This window comes from Patagioenas fasciata, chromosome 1 (assembly GCF_037038585.1).
Source record: "Patagioenas fasciata isolate bPatFas1 chromosome 1, bPatFas1.hap1, whole genome shotgun sequence".
Taxonomy (NCBI): Eukaryota; Metazoa; Chordata; class Aves; order Columbiformes; family Columbidae; genus Patagioenas; species Patagioenas fasciata.
The window spans coordinates 154,143,722-154,159,873 of record NC_092520.1 but is presented as its reverse complement, the minus strand read 5'-3'; the positions used below and the strand labels follow the sequence as shown (position 1 = coordinate 154,159,873).

General features: G+C 47.2%; 1 protein-coding gene across 4 annotated transcripts in view; it reads left to right on the top strand.

Annotated features, from left to right (window-relative positions):
- DENND2A (DENN domain containing 2A) overlaps positions 1 to 16,152 on the top strand; it is a 65,124-nt gene that overhangs the window by 16,486 nt on the left and 32,486 nt on the right. For 3 of the 4 annotated variants that reach the window (XR_010651469.1, XM_065840003.2, XM_065840013.2), the window contains exons 2-4: positions 10,339 to 10,437; positions 12,146 to 13,366; positions 14,401 to 14,555. Coding sequence is in view for 3 of the 4 variants with exons in the window: in XM_065840003.2 (XP_065696075.1) it covers positions 10,367 to 10,437; positions 12,146 to 13,366; positions 14,401 to 14,555 (1,447 nt within the window). In the remaining variant the exon portion in view is untranslated. The remainder of the gene's footprint in view (positions 1 to 10,338; positions 10,438 to 12,145; positions 13,367 to 14,400; positions 14,556 to 16,152) is intronic. The other variant, XM_065840024.2, reaches the window with a different exon arrangement.

The following is a 16,152-nucleotide window of genomic DNA, read 5'->3' as shown; positions in this document are numbered from 1 at the left end:
TGGCAGAATTACTTTTGAAAGCCAAAATGTTTCAGCTGTTTGAAAGAGTAAAGATGGGGAGAAAAATATGTTGTTCCCCCTGTGTTAGAAAGTACATCAGGCTTTTGTTTTGCTAAGGCTAGTCTTGTGCTTTAAAACAGAAGTGTTACATGCTGTTTGGATCAGGAATTTGTCCTTTGCCACTTCTGTGTCACCTCTACCTTAACTTTTCCAAGGCTCTGTGGGAAGAAAATTTCAGCTGATACATGATCAGCAGAGGCATTAACTTTTAGCAGCTAAAATTTTGAGTACTTACCTTGTTCCTAAATGTGCTTTCTAGTTCCCTGTGCCAGGCAGATGATGCTGGTGTATCCCGCAGGGCTTGACCTACAACCTTCAGCAAATGGGTGGTGGAGGGAAGTAATGGAGAGGAGATGTGAGTAGTTTCTCAAGGGTCCAGCTGCTTTACTACAGAACAGGGATGGCCTAAGGATGCAATTGAGACCCAGGGTGACCCACCAGTATTGGCCACAGCAGGTCCTGATGTCTCCCCTCTTCTCATTGCTGAGGATGAGCTTCTTCCCAAGCAGAGCCTTGTTGCCAACCCAGTCCTAAGACTGGTCCTGTCATAAAACCCCAATCTGGGAGTTGTTTGTGGATGGGTACATGCCAACTGCAGTTCAGAGCCAAAGGCTGGCCACCCAGCCAGCAGTACAGAGTAAGTTTCCGGGGTTTAGAGGAATCTCCTTTTAAAACTGCCGAGAGACAGTGGACTAGATTACCAGGAGTTTGTTTCTCCTGTGCCTTCGATTATTCCACTGGCAGCGTGGCAGAAGAGAGGCAGAAATGGCTTAATTTACTAGTATCTGGAAGAGGCAAAGCCTGGACTATGAAAGAAGGAAAAGAAAGATCCTCAATTGTAGTCAAAGTCAATGATTTGGACATAAAGATGCAGTCATTCTGCTTCTAAAGAAATAATTGCTGCACTATGCATGCGTGGTTATGCAATGAGAGAGAGATGTGGCATCCACTCAGGGTATTGACAGTGGAAATGCACATATGGATTCCAACATCTTCATCCTGTAGGTGTAGACAATCTGCATAGGGCAAGTGTCTCAGATAAGCACTGTGGACATACAGAAGCTGTATCCAGGAGTATGGGATGTTTGGTAACCAGGAGAAAGCTGTAATCGATCAAAACCCTGTGGAAATGTGCAAGCACCTCAAGTTCTGCCCTGCAAGGGTGAGCAGAAAGGAGGTGCTCAAGCTAATCTGGTGTCAGGTGACTTTACTTTGAGACTGGGCCTGGGAGCAGGTCAAAAAGGACTGGAAGCTATAGGGAAGCAGTTTTTAAGGTAGTAGATTGACTGACAGAGGATTCTCGAGGCTGGAGGTATGGAGGGAAGGCAGTTTCTGCTGGAGCAAGGAGGTAGGACAGAATGGGTGAGGAAAACTGAGGCAGGGCTGAGGGCTGGGTAGATCTGGGACAGCCCTTAGTTTGGGCAGGGAGGGGGAAGTCAGGGAAGGAAGAGTTTGCAGTTAAGAGCCATCGCAGAAAGTCCTGAGGATGGAAGGAAGGTATTTGGGCTAACTATGGGTAGAGAAGGATTGGCTAAGCAATGATTTGACAGGGCAAGTCTGGAAAGGGAAATGGTGATGGGGAGGGACAGAGAAGGCCTGGCTGGGACAGCTGGTAGTGAGTGGGAGGAACATGAGCTTAGCAGTGGGTGAGAAAACTGGTTCTCGAATAGTGACCTAGGAGAGTTAAACTTGGGCTGTTTGGGCAAAGGGAGACCTGGAAAGCAGGGACAGCTATTGAATAGGTGAGGAAGACCACATGTAACAAGCTTCTAGTCGGAGCAGGTGAGAGGACAGAGGACAAACTTAAAAACAGTGGTGTGCCCTCCATAACCTGCTTCCTTCCAAAGCCTGGAATGGAGCGCATGGTTCCTGCAGGTCCCTGTGCCACTGGCAAGTGCGTGCAAAACCCCTGGCAGAACATCTGTCCCATCCTCTTCCAGGAGCTCCTGCTGTTACAACCCATTCCACTAACTCAGGTGTTGGAGCCAAAGCATGCAGCTGCCCTGGTGACTCTGTGCCGTCCTACACCATGGTACTCCAGTGTGGTTTTCTTCCCTTTGCTTTTAAACCAAACCAGCCAAGCCAAAGCTGAAACTTGGTTTGTATTCTCCAAATGCAGTTTCTGTATTTGTGAAGCAGAGCACTCAGGAACTGAGAAGTGCTACATTTATGGTTGTCCACGCCGTTTCAGTTGTGCCTTCCACACGTGTGCTGCGGCAGTTGGGCTTGGCTGGGAGGTCACAGTCGTCTGTTTGTCAAATCTGTGATCTCCTTCAGTGCAGCAGAAGGGGCCTGCTCTGGAAGTGGGTTGGGGTAGTGTAGCAAGTGAAATAGGTGGCTGCAAGGGTACCTTGCTTAATTTGGCAGGTGATGAAAGAGAAATGGCCAGGAACCTCCTTGGGTGCCAGATGTGGGGCCATGGGGCTGGCCCCATGACTGCTCATTAAGTCAGTGGGGTTTGCAGTTGGAACAGTCTGAAAAGTCAAGGCTTGCTGATCCCTGTGTTAAGAGCAAATTTTAGTTTTGCCTGTAGTCTATGCAACCCAGTTTACCACTTTTATGGTTATATGGTGAGCAACAAATATCCTTGAAGGGTAGCAGTGAGGGGAAAACTAAATATGCAGTGACTCTGTCCCAGCAATATTTCATGCCTTCCATTCCATATGCTTCAGTGTTCATTAGGTTTTCCATGGCAGGTGACTGATATCACTATCTGAGCAGAAAGCTTTTTCCTTTTCCCTCCTTTTATTTCTTTGCTGTCTTAGTGACTTGAACTAGCTAGCTTGCTAGCCCTTGCAACCGCAGGAAGGGCTTTACAAGCATTGGTGCTGATAAAAAGGAAGAACGAGTAAGAAGGGAGGGGAAAAGTAGGCACATCCTTAGTCAATGGGAAGTATTAGATCTGATTAGGCATGTTCTTTACCAAGGACAGGGATGAAACCGCGATGCTTGCAGCCAAGGGAGGAGCAGGGGCCCTGGGAGAGGGAGAAGCAGGGCAGTCCCTTCAACCATAGTTATCTTTTAAATCAAGTTAATGACAAATAAGTGGGCAGAGTTTGTACTTTGGGCTTAGAGAGGGAGAAGGTCAGTAGAAGAAGTTATATCATAAAATTAAAGACATATCATAACACACAACATAGCTTTTCTGCACACAGACTGAATGCTGACACCATGAGCGTCTGCATTCCTTGCATTGCAGCGTTGTTCCTCTGACATGGGGTGCAAGCACAAAGAGAGAGCTTGCGGTACATCGATTCCACTTGAGTTTCTTGAAAATACAGTTTGTTTTGACACTTGGGATTCTCCTGACCCCCTTGTAAGCCCTGTGGTGCGAGATATGATAGATCAAAACAAAAAGTTAGGGCAGAGTGGGGTGAGGCAGGTAGGAAGCTGTGTAGGATCTGGGTTTAAAAGATACTATAGGAGCAAATTGCTTCTCAGTCAATGACCCTTCATGGATATGTTTATGTAAGTTTTTCCTGCTGTTTTTTTTTTCTTTAATAAATGATTGGGGCCTGACAGTCTACAATTAGGATCCCATTACAAGTGTGACAAACTCAACGATCCTGCTGTTAGTGTCTTCAGTCTCCATGGCCTGCAGGAGACTTGCATGGCCAGGAAAATCAGTGCCTGCAAAGAGGTGAGAGCTCACCTTGCCCCAAACTAATCATGCCCAGCACAGAGTGACAGAGTAGCTGAGGTGGGAAGGCACCTACAAAGATGGCAAAATCCAACCTCCTGCTCAGAGCAGGGGTCACATGGAGCTGTCTGCTCAGGACATTATCTAGTCCAGGTTTCTAGTATCTCCAGGGATGGAGACTCCACAACCACTCTGGGCAACCTGGGTCAGTGCTCAGTCACCCTCTCAGTAAAAAAAGTTCTTTCTTGTGCCTAAGCTGAATAGTCCTTCCAGTGGATGCCACTGAGAAGCCCTGCTGGTCCAGAGGTAGGCCATCCTCTCAGAGATATGCTTATCTGCAGGGCTGACTGGGAGAGGAAAGAAGTTCTCAGAGGAGAAGCTCACTGCTTGCACCTGGGAAGGGGAAGCTTTGGGTCAAACACTCTCAGCTCAAGTTTCAGAAAACCCTTTTTATCTGCCTGCAAACACCCTTCTCCATGCCAGAAACAGCAGAAGGGCAATAAACTGATGTCCTGAGTTGCTGCACCCTACTACATGAGAGTGGAGTGCATGGCTGTGTGACCAGCATGGACACATGTGGGCCTGGGGTGCCCTGTTGGAAGAGGCCACCCAGCCCAGAGGCACCAGGCCAGGTCGGGGAGGCCAGCCCAGGGAAGCACTTCCCAGTGGCACATCCCAGGGCTGCAGCAGGGAGCTCATGCTCCAGAGAGCCCTTGCTGTGGAGGGAAAGAGGCAGCAGCCCAGGGCCACAGAGGGTTGAGAGCCACGGCAGGGGAGCATGAGCCCGGGTTCAGGCCTTCGTGTGCCAGGCAGCCAGGACTGGGCAGGCTGGCCTTGCCTTGGCACTGCATTGGTACTGTGAGAGTCTTGTTTCGCCAAGGGAGCCTGCTTTTGGGTCCTGTTACCCTTCTGGGCTTTAGCTGCAGGCCTGCTTAGCTGGTGTCCTCCCTGTTGACGCAGCTGCTGGGGACCTCGGGAAGGCAGCGTGCTTGTACCCAGGGACACTGCCTGCTGCTGGGACTGTGCACAGGGGCCCACGTGGTGGCCTGTGTGTGTTCGTGCACAAGCACGCATCCTCATGCCTCTTCCCCCAAAGGGAAACAGGCTCCAAGCAGAGCAAGGGTTGGGGGAGGGAGCCTTGAAGGCTTTAACTGTTGGTTTCCCCTTACTCTTTATTTTCCTGTTAGTGTTTTGTCTTCTTGGCATCCTTCCTGTTCTTTATGTATGTATAATATGTTATATATTGTTGTCTTGTTATTGCTGTCTGTATGTTGCATCCTTTGTTCTGTAAAGCACAGGAGTGGAGAGGTGTTACTTGCAGGCTTTGGCTGCTTGGGGTTACTTGTGAAAGTAACTGGAGACACCATTTCTGTGAGCACCAAGGAGAAGAAAGTGTGTGTGGGCTTTAAACGCAGCGTCTTTTTTTCTTCTTGAAGGAAAGTTTTACCAGCTGTGGATCACTCCTGGTGCTGTGAAGCCTTATTGTTTATATGCACTCATGGTGTAACCAGTATCTAGTTGCAAACTTGGATCCGATTTTTGAGCGAGGTGCAGAGCAAACAAAGCAAAGAAAATCTTGAGACATAGCCTCCAGCACACGGCAGCAGTAATACCCATCCCCGTATCACAAGCCCCATTGATGTGTTTTTGGTTTTTCCCTACAAATGACATAGTGAAAAAGGGGAGGCCTGGGAGGCTTGCTACCATCACTGCTTGACCTTATCGGAGGCAAGACTCTGTATGTGTGACCTGTGCGTTGGCTGCATACGTCTCTGATGATGTGGACTGCACGGCACTGGGTGCTCCTCTGCCTTTGTCATCATCTGGTGGCTGCATCAAATACAGTAGATAAAGCTGGTTTCTTCCTCTCCCTGAAGGAGTTTATCTTGTATTCCTCTGGAAGACTTCTCTGTTCTTTGAGGATAGGAGTGTGCCTACTCTCAGTGCCTTTTTTTTTTCATTCACTGGCTTCTTTGGAAACATCGCATAGGATCTTGTGCCCTGAACCAGATGCGCGTAGTCCAACCAGCATTTTGGTCGGAAGTGGGGAACAGGGCATCGGGGAAGAGGGGGTGGGAGAAAAACTTAAATTAGAAGAAAGCCAAACAGCTATTGCTGGAGACAGATGATTACAGCTCATTTCAAGGCTGTTTCCTGCGTGCCAATGATAGATCAGTAAACAAACGCCTCTTTGCGAACACAAAGCAGGCAGGAACTCTATTTGGAAGAGAGAGGTCGGGGTAGGTCTCACTTGGCTTGGTAGCAGGAAACCCCTATCACATGGCCCTGGGAATCAGGAGGCCGGGTGCGTGTGGGAGATACGCTGAGAGGCTTCTGCTGGGAGACTTCACATCCGTCCCAGGGTCCGGCCAACAGGTTTGAAAGCTCCCTCCTCTCTCTCTTTCCTCCCGCCTCCTCCCCTCTCCATCCTTTCCCAGTTTAATTTTGAAAGGATATCAAATGACTGCTTTGTTCCCCCAAACAATGGCAAGGATTACTGAATACAGTTCAGTGATGAGGCTCTCCAAATGGGGCTCAGCATCTTCTCTCCCCTTTTATGTCCTTGTAGCTCTGGGATGTATGTGCCAGGAGCAGTGGCCCTGGGTTTGGGTTGCCACAGGGCTGTGCCTCCCTTTGCCAGTAGAAAGTTCTTGAATGGTTTTTAGTGAAAGCAGTAATTGGCCAAGAAGCACCAGCTTGACGAATGTATGTCTGTCCTTCTTGGGTCTCCTGTACGTTTCCTCTGGGGCCCTGGTCACATTGCACATGAGGCAGGTAAGCAGAGCATTTTGGGTAACTCTTCTGAGCCTCTGGAAGGTTTCCCTTTGCCATCCCTACGCACACACTCTCATGCTCCCTCTCCCCATTTCCTTCCCTCCTTCCCTCCTGTCCACACAGTCCCATTGCACCTGATCAGGTGTGTGACCCCTTCCATGAGCTGCTTTGTCTAAAACTGTCAGCGAGCTATAGCAATTCACAGAATTGCCCCAAAGAGAGCCCAAGCCAGCACAAAAGTCAGGGTAGTGTGTGGCTGATTGTAGCAGAGATGTGGGGAGACAGGAGGAATAGGAGCTCCCCTTGCCCTTTGCAGTGAACTGTCATGTTAACTCTGGGTGCCTTGTAGAGCCAAACCTCACTAGAGAAGATCTACTTTTTGTTTTCCTACTGGAGGAATTTTCTGTCACTGCCATCGCAGCTTCTTCTTGTCAGATCTTGGCAATGTCTGTGAGTCAGGCCTGCAAGTCATTTTAGGTGACCTTAATAACGGAAGAGGTGATCCCGAACACCTTTGAAGTTCTATTTGGCTTGGGATTTGCCCCAAGCAAATTATCTGACTGTTGGACTAATTGGGAAGTACCTTATTATTTTCTGCTATTTTATACCAGAGGTGACTTTTTTTCCATCATGTTTACCAGTGTGTTTGGATAAATATTTACTCTTTTGGGCAGGACCAGCTAATGCGCTATAATAATTCCCTTGGCGATGCTGAGAATTCCCTGTATACCCTGCTGCTCAAGAGTGAAGGCACAGCAATCTGTCCATCTCCTGGGCATGACTTTATTCCCCTGACCAGTGTGTGTCATCAATGGGGGTGTCAGTGTTAGCAGGTACCCGGTTGTTGTCACGTTGCAGCATCTGATGTGTTGCTGCTTTGGAAGCTTCTGGTCGGCTCTTCAATCTGCCTAGTGGGAGTGCCTTGCTTTGGTTGCTGCTGCCACATGTGGTGGCTGGGAGGGGGTAGATGTCCTTCTGGCCTCAGCTCGAAGTCCTTCTGATCTGCTGGTTGCAGCAGTGCTCCTTTCACAGGAGAATCTTTTGCAGCACTCAGCAACTGCTTTGTGCCTCACTTCTGCCCACCAAGGGCAATGAGGTCTGTCCTGTCCACTATAGTTGAAGAAGTGAGTGCACCTCTTATTCTGTATTATCTTCCTTTTGACCTCTCCCACTGGAGGTACATGAGGTAGGTGGCTGTGCTGAGCACCAGCACACATTTGCTCGTACCCAGATGTTTGTTTTCAAGGCAACACTTTGTGAAGGGGCTGTTGGAAAAGGCTGAGAGATGGAGTTTCCTGATGGGGAAATTGTGTGATCTGATCAAGACAGAAGAGCTCATCCCAAGCAGATATTCAGCATGGCAGCGAAGCCACAGGGGTTGTGTGTGTGCCGATTACCATTGTCCTTACATTTCCTACTGCTAAAGGCAGAGCCGAGGAGCTCCGCCACTGACCTGGCTGTGCGAGGCACTAGATAATCGACAAGACCATCCCTGCTCTGGGGACGGTGTAAGCCAAGTGCAGAGCAGCCGCTGTTGCAGCTTTGCAGGACTCTGCTTTGGCTGCCTGCGTGAGTCATTCTTTGGCTGGGGACATGAGCAATCATTAGTTTTTCATTATTCTCGATCCATAACAGTTAACGGATGGATGAATAGATTTTGTTCCTTGGGCTGGTAAATTTTCTTGACAGCATTGCAAAGCTGCTCTGTGTCTAGAAGTGAAGTGAGTGTTTGTTCCAGTTACTAACGAGGAAGAGAAGCCAAGGGGGCTTATTGTCTGGGGAAGGAGAGTCTGCTAAATGGTTAGCAATGAGCTGCCTCAAGTGTGTACACATTGAGTTGACCCAGAGTTCACTCCTCGCCTCAGGAACGTTGCCAGTGTGGGATAAAGGGAGGGAAAGAAAACTGGGAACAAACAGGACTGGTTTATTTTTTTTTTCTCTTTTCCTCTCTCTGCCTGAAATACTTGAATAGTAGAAACGAGAGATCCTTTTGTTCTTTACTGTTTCTGGTGTCACGGGTTCAGTTTTTTTAACAAGAACCTACTAAATTCCCGAGGCGCTCACTCTGTTGCCAAATGCTAGGCATGGTGGGGCAGCATTTGGCAGACCAGCCAAGCGGACAGAGTTGAGAGGACTTCAGTTTTTCCAAGTATTGCCTACAAGATGGTGAGCCCCTTGTCACTGCAATGCTGCAGGGCAAGCAGACCACCCTGAAAAGTGAGGCGAGATGGTGCTGCAGAGTAACAGAATCACAGAATGTTAGGTATTGGAAGGGACCTTGAAAGATCATCCAGTCCAATCCCCCTGCCAGAGCAGGAACACCCAGATGAGGTTACACAGGAAGGTGTCCAGGCATGTTCTGAATGTCTCCAGAGAAGGAGACTCCACAACCTCCCTGGGCAGCCTGTTCCAGTGCTCTGGCACCCTAACTGTGAAGAAGTTTCCTCTCGTATTTAAGTGGAACCTCTTGTGTTCCAGTTTATACCCATTGCCACTTGTCCTATCATTGGTTGTCACTAGGAAGAGCCTGGCTCCATCCTCATGACCCTCACTCTTTTTATATTTATAAACATTTATGAGGTCACCCCTCAGCCTCCTCTTCTCCAAGCTTAAGAGACCCAGCTCCCTCAGCCTTTCCTCATAAGGGAAACACTCCACTCCCTTAATCATCTTTGTTGCCCTGCACTGGACTCTCTCCAGCAGTTCCCTGTACTTGTTGAACTGAGGGGCCCAGAACTGAACACAATCTTCCAGGTGTGATCTCACCAGGGCAGAGTAGAGGGGAAGGAGAACCTCTCTCGACCTACTAACCACCCCTCTTCTAACACACCCCAGGATGCCGTTGGCCTTCCTGACCACAAGGGCACAGTACTGGCTCATGGTCATCCTGCTGTCCACCAGGACCCCCAGGTCCCTTTCCCCTACGCTGCTCTCTAATAGGTCATTCCCCAGCTTATACTGGAAGCTGGGGTTGTTCCTGCCCAGACGTAAGACTCTACACTTTCCCTTGTTATATTTCATTGAATTTTTCCTCACCCAACTCTCCAGCCTGTCCAGGTCTCACTTGATGGCAGCACAGCCTTTTGGCGTGTCAGCCACTCCTCCTAGTTTGGTGTCATCAGAGTAATTCTTTTATTTTGTATTTAGTGAGTAAGAGTATTGTGGGGTAGTAAAAAAGAGGGAGGAGTGTGCTGTCTTGCTTCATGAATGCTAGAAAGCATGAGGCAAACAGAATGACTCATTTTTGTGACTAATTTATCTTAGCCCCACAAGGAGTTGTCCTCTGAATACAGATCAGTGGCAGCCTAACACAGCCCACCAGAGGGAAAAATGTAACCAGTTGCTGCAGTGTAGTGTCTCTTCAGCCTAAAAAAGTTTTCTGTCCTAAGATGGGGACATTGTGACAGTGTTGCATCCACAGTGACTGCTTAGGCCATCTGGCCTTGACGCACGTATTTTTAAAATAATTTTTGTGTTATTCTTTGGGAGGGGAGAAAAAAGTGCACACCAACACAAAACCAAAAAACCACCAATACTAAATCTCCTGACATTTTGGCAATAGTAAAAGCCTTTGTAAAATGTGCTCCACATTCATTCAAGTTGTAGTACAGCAGTTGATGCTGAGTCAAAGATAATTTTTGCCTTCAAAACCTGTTAACTCCTCCCTGGGCTTCTGAGGGGTAATGCTACCACCCCTCTTTCCGTTTCATGGAGGAGAAAACAGAGGCTGTCTTCAGAGAGCTTGTCATGTCTTGCTTCTGCTCTTCTCCTGGATTTCAACAAGAAACGTGTGCATGTGTACAGAACAAAGAGAGAAGGATGCTGAGCACAGAGCAACACCTTTTCCTTGTGTCTGTCTGCAGGTGACCTGCTGCCCGGCTGTGTGCTGACATGATGACAGCTAGCAAGGAGGCCGATGAGAGCAACAAGTCTGAAAGCAGTGTCTGCAAGTCTGTTGAGAGGTGAGAACTTTCCATGTTTCAGTGCTGGGGTGCTTTGTTTGTGTTTATTATCCCCAACAGAAAGAAAACCAAGGGAAGGAAATGTTCTCTCTGCTCTGCACTGTCCCTCCCTCTTCACACATGGAAACACGCCTCTGTATGACTCGGGTGGTTTCATTGCCATTTCAGCACTGTAACACTCTGCATTTTAGCATCCAGTCAGACTGATAATGTCCTAGACTCATGGTGCTAGACGAGGTCTGTCCCAAGGCATGACCGTTTGTGCCCATGACCTCCTTGTCAATGTTTGCCTTGTCTGCGCTTGAAATCTTCAATATTGTAGACTCCATGGACTCTTCAGACAAGCCCTACTGTCCCCACCCATTGCAGGTTTTTCCTGGTGTCCCACTACTGTGCAGTGCAGCCACCAGTGGCACTGCGATGCCCTGGTCCCTGGGAAAGGCCATGGTGTTCACAGTGCCAGCTCTTAACCAAAGCATGGCGTTGTCACTGAGGCAGTCAAGAGTTAAATATCTGTGAGGCCAGGGAAGAGCAGTATCTCTCCCAGGTACTATTTCTGCTCAGAAACAATTCTAGACTCAATTTGCACTACAGCTGAGTCTGCAATGACTACCAGCTTTGTTTAACATTAGGACAAAGCTCGAGGCCTGCCAGCATGGAGGGTATCCATGTGGATGCTCTTACAAGTGTGCTAAGGTCTGGCAGAGGCACAGTCAATACATTTATGTTAATAGAATAATTTCCTGAGTTGAATCTCAGTGTTGGGTTCATGGTTAAATGGGACTAATGGGAGGGATTTTCATGCCAGTAACTGCATTGTGTCATCCTGGTGCTCCTTCCCAAGCCTAGGCAAACCCCAAAGACATAGCTAAGTGCTTTGGTTCAGAAAGATTTTGTGTTGAAATGCTTGTCTGTTCAGCTGGAACCTTACGGTATTGATAAAATAACAAAATATTGATATTGTGATATCACACACTTAAAAACCCCTAGTACTGGGGATTTTTGCTGCAGTTTGGACTCAACCAGTGAAGGCGTTTAATCTTTTGCTGTAAGAATGTTGCATCTAGTGTTTGGGTGCTACATCGTGTGCTCTAGGCCGAAGGAGTGTGCATGGGAGTCCAAGCCCGTGTGTGGCCTGGAATGGCAGGGCCATAGCAATGTAATAAGGGTGCAGGCTTTGTGCATTAATACACATTTTGGGAGCATTTGGACAGATCAAGAGAGATCCTTGGAGCAGACACTAGAGGAATGCCAACTGGATCACATGATTTCTCCTCTGTTTAACAGCAGCATTTTTGGTACTGTTTGCAAATCGTCCATTTCGGACTTATTTGCAATGGACCTACTTAATTCACTGGCAGTGTCCAAACCACTGCTGCACTTCTAAACACACACACACAAAAATGTAGGTGAACCTCTCATTGATATCAGCATGTCTGTGGTGCAAAAATTATCTCTCTCACTTGCCACCTACTTCTGCTACAGAGTAAGTTTTAATTTAAAACTCTGTCCTACTCATAACAAGAGGAGAATATTGTATTCTGGCCATGAGGGCCATTCCCTGAGTGTCCTTCTCCGTAAGATCATGTCTCAAGTGCTTGGTCTGAGCATGGTCTGATGTTACCAGCTTCATGAGTAGAGCTTGTGGTGCTGATGGACTAGACCAAGGGTGGTGAATGTTTCTTTTCTTTGTGTCTTTGGTGCATAGGATCAAGCTTGCAGATAAAAACAATACAGCCGCTGTGAAGGAATTAGAAAGGCCTTTTTGTGGATTGTTGAGTGAGAGATGTTCTGAAGGTGCCTCTGTCACCCTGGGCTTAACATCTGAAGCTGAACCAGTTTCTTCTGTGGTGAAGAACCCACTGGGAGCCTTGGAGAACTTGATGCTGGATCCAAGGCTAGAGTGCTTTCAGCAGAACATGCTTAGTTCCAAAATGATCATCAATGACCCATCTGTGGATCTGAATGTTAAAGAAAACAGCAAAATCATCAGGAGACAGATAGGAGGCACTCAAAATATACAGTCACCTGGAAAAATTGGCTTGAGGAATAAGTCCTTCAGCATCAAGGACAAAATTTCAGAATGGGAAGGAAAAAAGGAAACACAGTCTGCCCCTCGCAGAGAGGAGGAGCAGGGAGTTAAAGAGGAGCACAAGATGCCCTGTGTAACTGAGAAGACGAGCGGGGAAGCACTGGTGACTCAGAAAGTGGAGACCAAGAGACTTATGAACCGGGAAATGGAGTGTAAAGGGACAGGCAAAGAGAATGAGCGGAAAGCAGGAACTCTGAAAGGCACAGGACAGGCAGCAGAGCAAAAGGGGGAAAGCAAAAGGGATGGGGGAATGGAGTCCAGCCCTGGAAAATGCAAGGAGGTGAAAAGTGGGAAGTGGGAGGTCCAGAAGGAGAATCTTTCAGTGCTTAGTCAGGTCAAGAAGCTAGAGCAGGCTTTGAAAGAAGGCTCAGCAGAGCTGCAGCCGCAGTTGCCTGGTACTTACTACTCCCCACAGTGCTTGCAAGAGAAGGCACAAGGACAAGCACAAGGACACAGTGCTCCCGAGAGCCATGAGAGCATATGTGGGGCTGAACTCAACAAAAGACTTCTTGGCTTAGACTCTGAAATCAGTGAGCCAATTTTTGGGACTTTAGAAGAGATAAGAACTTCTCGTGTGAAATCCAAGGACTGTATGGTGGAGAACGTGTACACAGAGCCAGGGGTGCCAGAGAGGAAACCCTTCATCAATCCCCTACCAAAGCCCCGGCGGACTTTCAAACATGAAGGAGAAGAGGACTGGGTGCCAGCAGCCAGGAATAAAAGAAACTTACCCCCTCTGCCATCCATTCCTCCTCCTCCTCTTCCTTCTTCTCCTCCTCCATCAGCTGTCAGCAGGAGGCTCTGGAGCGGGAAGCACAAGAACAACGCTGACCACAGGTACTCGGGCTGTGTTTCACAAAGGTGTTGGTCTTGATGGTGGAGTCCTGCCTTCCCATATCTCTCTGGGAGAGACAGATCTTGCCTGGTCACCTTGCTGGCCATAACCAGCACTCAGGTATCTTTCTGAGAACATATGAGTGGCCACCCCAGCTTCACAGGATAAATGTGAAGGGATAAGTCATGGCAGATTTGCGCTTTAAAGTCACTGTATTACATGGCTTAGCCTGCAAAGTCAGGATTGAGGATTTTGGTGGTTGGTTGGTTTGTTTCTTTATTTTAGCAGAAAATCTATTTAATTACAAAATGACTACAGCTGGTCTGGAACAGGGTCTGGAATAATAATCTCTAGACTCTACTGCAGCATTTTCACTGTTCCTTTAACCAATTCTGATGTGTTTATATTCTCCCGGAATGCTTTCTTGCCTTTTCTCCCCTCCTACATGATTGTCACACAGTTTTGGGGTGGGGAGCATAAAATACAGAGCTGTTTCTAATGCCCTCTGCATAAACTGTCACCTAAAAATTCCTGACTTGGGTGCAGGAAGGAAATCAAAACTTTCCAGGTTTGTTAATGGAGCACACTTAATTATTTTTACCCTTTCTGTCATCCTGCAGATGACTATTGCTTTCCTGTACTGCTCAAAGAGAGATGATTTTGGGCCCCTCCATTCCTGTCGAGGGTGGGATCTGTGCTGTAAATGGGACCTCTTATGGCCCAAGGTTCTGTGCTGTGTTGCAGGATGTGCCATTTAATACATGCATCTTCGCAGTGTGCTATTACCATGACAACCCAGATTATCCATGGCATCCCCAAAATGCCCTTATTTGTGTGGCTGATAAAATAACTGATCTCAGTGTTACTTTCTCCTGCTTTATATAGGATGAGGCTGTGAAACATTCTATTCTCAGTAATTCATTTTGCCAACTCTCTGGCGTATTGGAGAAGTGTCTTAGCCATTATTTGGTTCTAAATGCTGGTTAACTGTATCACTCTCCTCTTTGCCCCTTCTCCCCTCCCATCAATGGTGCAGGAAGTCGTATGAATTTGAAGACTTGCTGCAGTCATCATCTGAGAATGGCCGGGTGGACTGGTATGCACAGACCAAGCTGGCCCTCACACGCACTTTATCTGAGGAGAACGTCTATGAAGACATCCTGGGTAGGAGCTTTGGACAGAACATACTGGGTAGGAACTTTGGACAGGGAAGGGATTTCACTGGTAGTGCTGAGTAACTAAGAAGACTAGTGGTCAGCAAACACTCACCAGAGTTGCTGAATAGAGTATGTTTATTATCCAGATACAAACCAAGACACATTTTACAGAGATTATTGGCAAGTAACAAGAAAAATGGGTGGAATGTTTCAAAATTCATCAGCTTCAAAGATGAAGCTGAGGCCTGTGGGAACCAGCTTTCATTTTTGCTGGTATCTCTCCTCTATCTTCCTTTTGTCTTGTGGGTTAATTCTCACAGCTCTGGTCTGCCCATTATGGTAAGCTTGTCACCACTGAGATGATGTGAACAGTCTGAAAATGTAGCCTCAAAATCAGTTCCACAGTTCAGAAATAGGATTGTGTATGCACCCAGGTACCACTGAAATTAAGAAACTGGGTCCTGCAATCTTTAAACCTGAGTTTTATTTTGGTCTTTAACTTAGGTAGCAGATCAATACCATCTTAATCATTGTTTCCTGTAATACTCTCAATTTATGTAGTGTTGTTTAACATTGTCAGTTAGATGGCCTTTTTATGGAACATAAAATGCCCTCAAAAAAACCTCAGGAAGCTTTAGTAACTGTAGGCTGGAGCTGTGTAAACCTCTTGTCTGAGTTTAGCAGAATAGGAAGAAAATAGCTTTGTAATCTTACAAAGATGATCTGTGGTGTTTGGCGTGGGGGGAGCTGTGCTTTCTCAGGAGCAGGCAAAGCATTATTATTTTGATGTGGAAAACATCTGATCATACTTGGTGAGAAAGATCTCTCAAAGGGATCGTGTTCCTTTGGGACTGATGGGAGACAAGGTGATGCCAATCTGTCCTTTTTGACATTTTGAAGCTGTTGGCCTCATTTGTGGAGCTAAGGGGCTTGTGTTTGCCTTTTTCTGCCTTTTACTTGGGGGATGAAAGGAATGGGGAGTGCCTGAGCAGCTGCTGGGGTTTTTATGTTTTGGGGCATAGTGGGAGGTCTCAAAAACCACTGACTAAGGGTCACCTTGTCAGCTGGAATAACATGGATAGCATTACAGAGTGCTTGTATAGACAAATCCATCCATTCAAACACAAGTACACCCCGGTGTCCCAAGGTTGCATTGAACTCGAATATCAGCCTGAAATTCCTCTCCCTGTCAGCTTTTAGTTGCAAAGATTAAAAGAAAACAAAGTTATGGGTAATTGTCAGCTAATAGGGCATGTTTGCTTTTTTGTTTTCTTGCTGCCTGTTTAGGCTTTGCCCAGATCCAGTGATCTTTAATTGGTTCCTGCAGGCCTGGTGGTGTTACCATGGAAGCTTCGAAAAAAGGGTGGACAGAGATAACTCAAAAAAAGCTTTGTTTTGTTTTCCACAATACCACAGCTGGGTATGGTCCACAAAACATAATCAACATGTGAAAACCATACCAATGGAGGGGGAACCAAAACTTCAGCTGCAGGACACTAGTGCTGACCCACAGATCGTCATGTGCATCCATCAGGACATGCAAGCACAGACATACACCCCACATTCATATGCATGACTTATGGAAGGTTCAGCTGTTGGTAGGAGAACCATTCCCTTTCCCGGTAAATCAC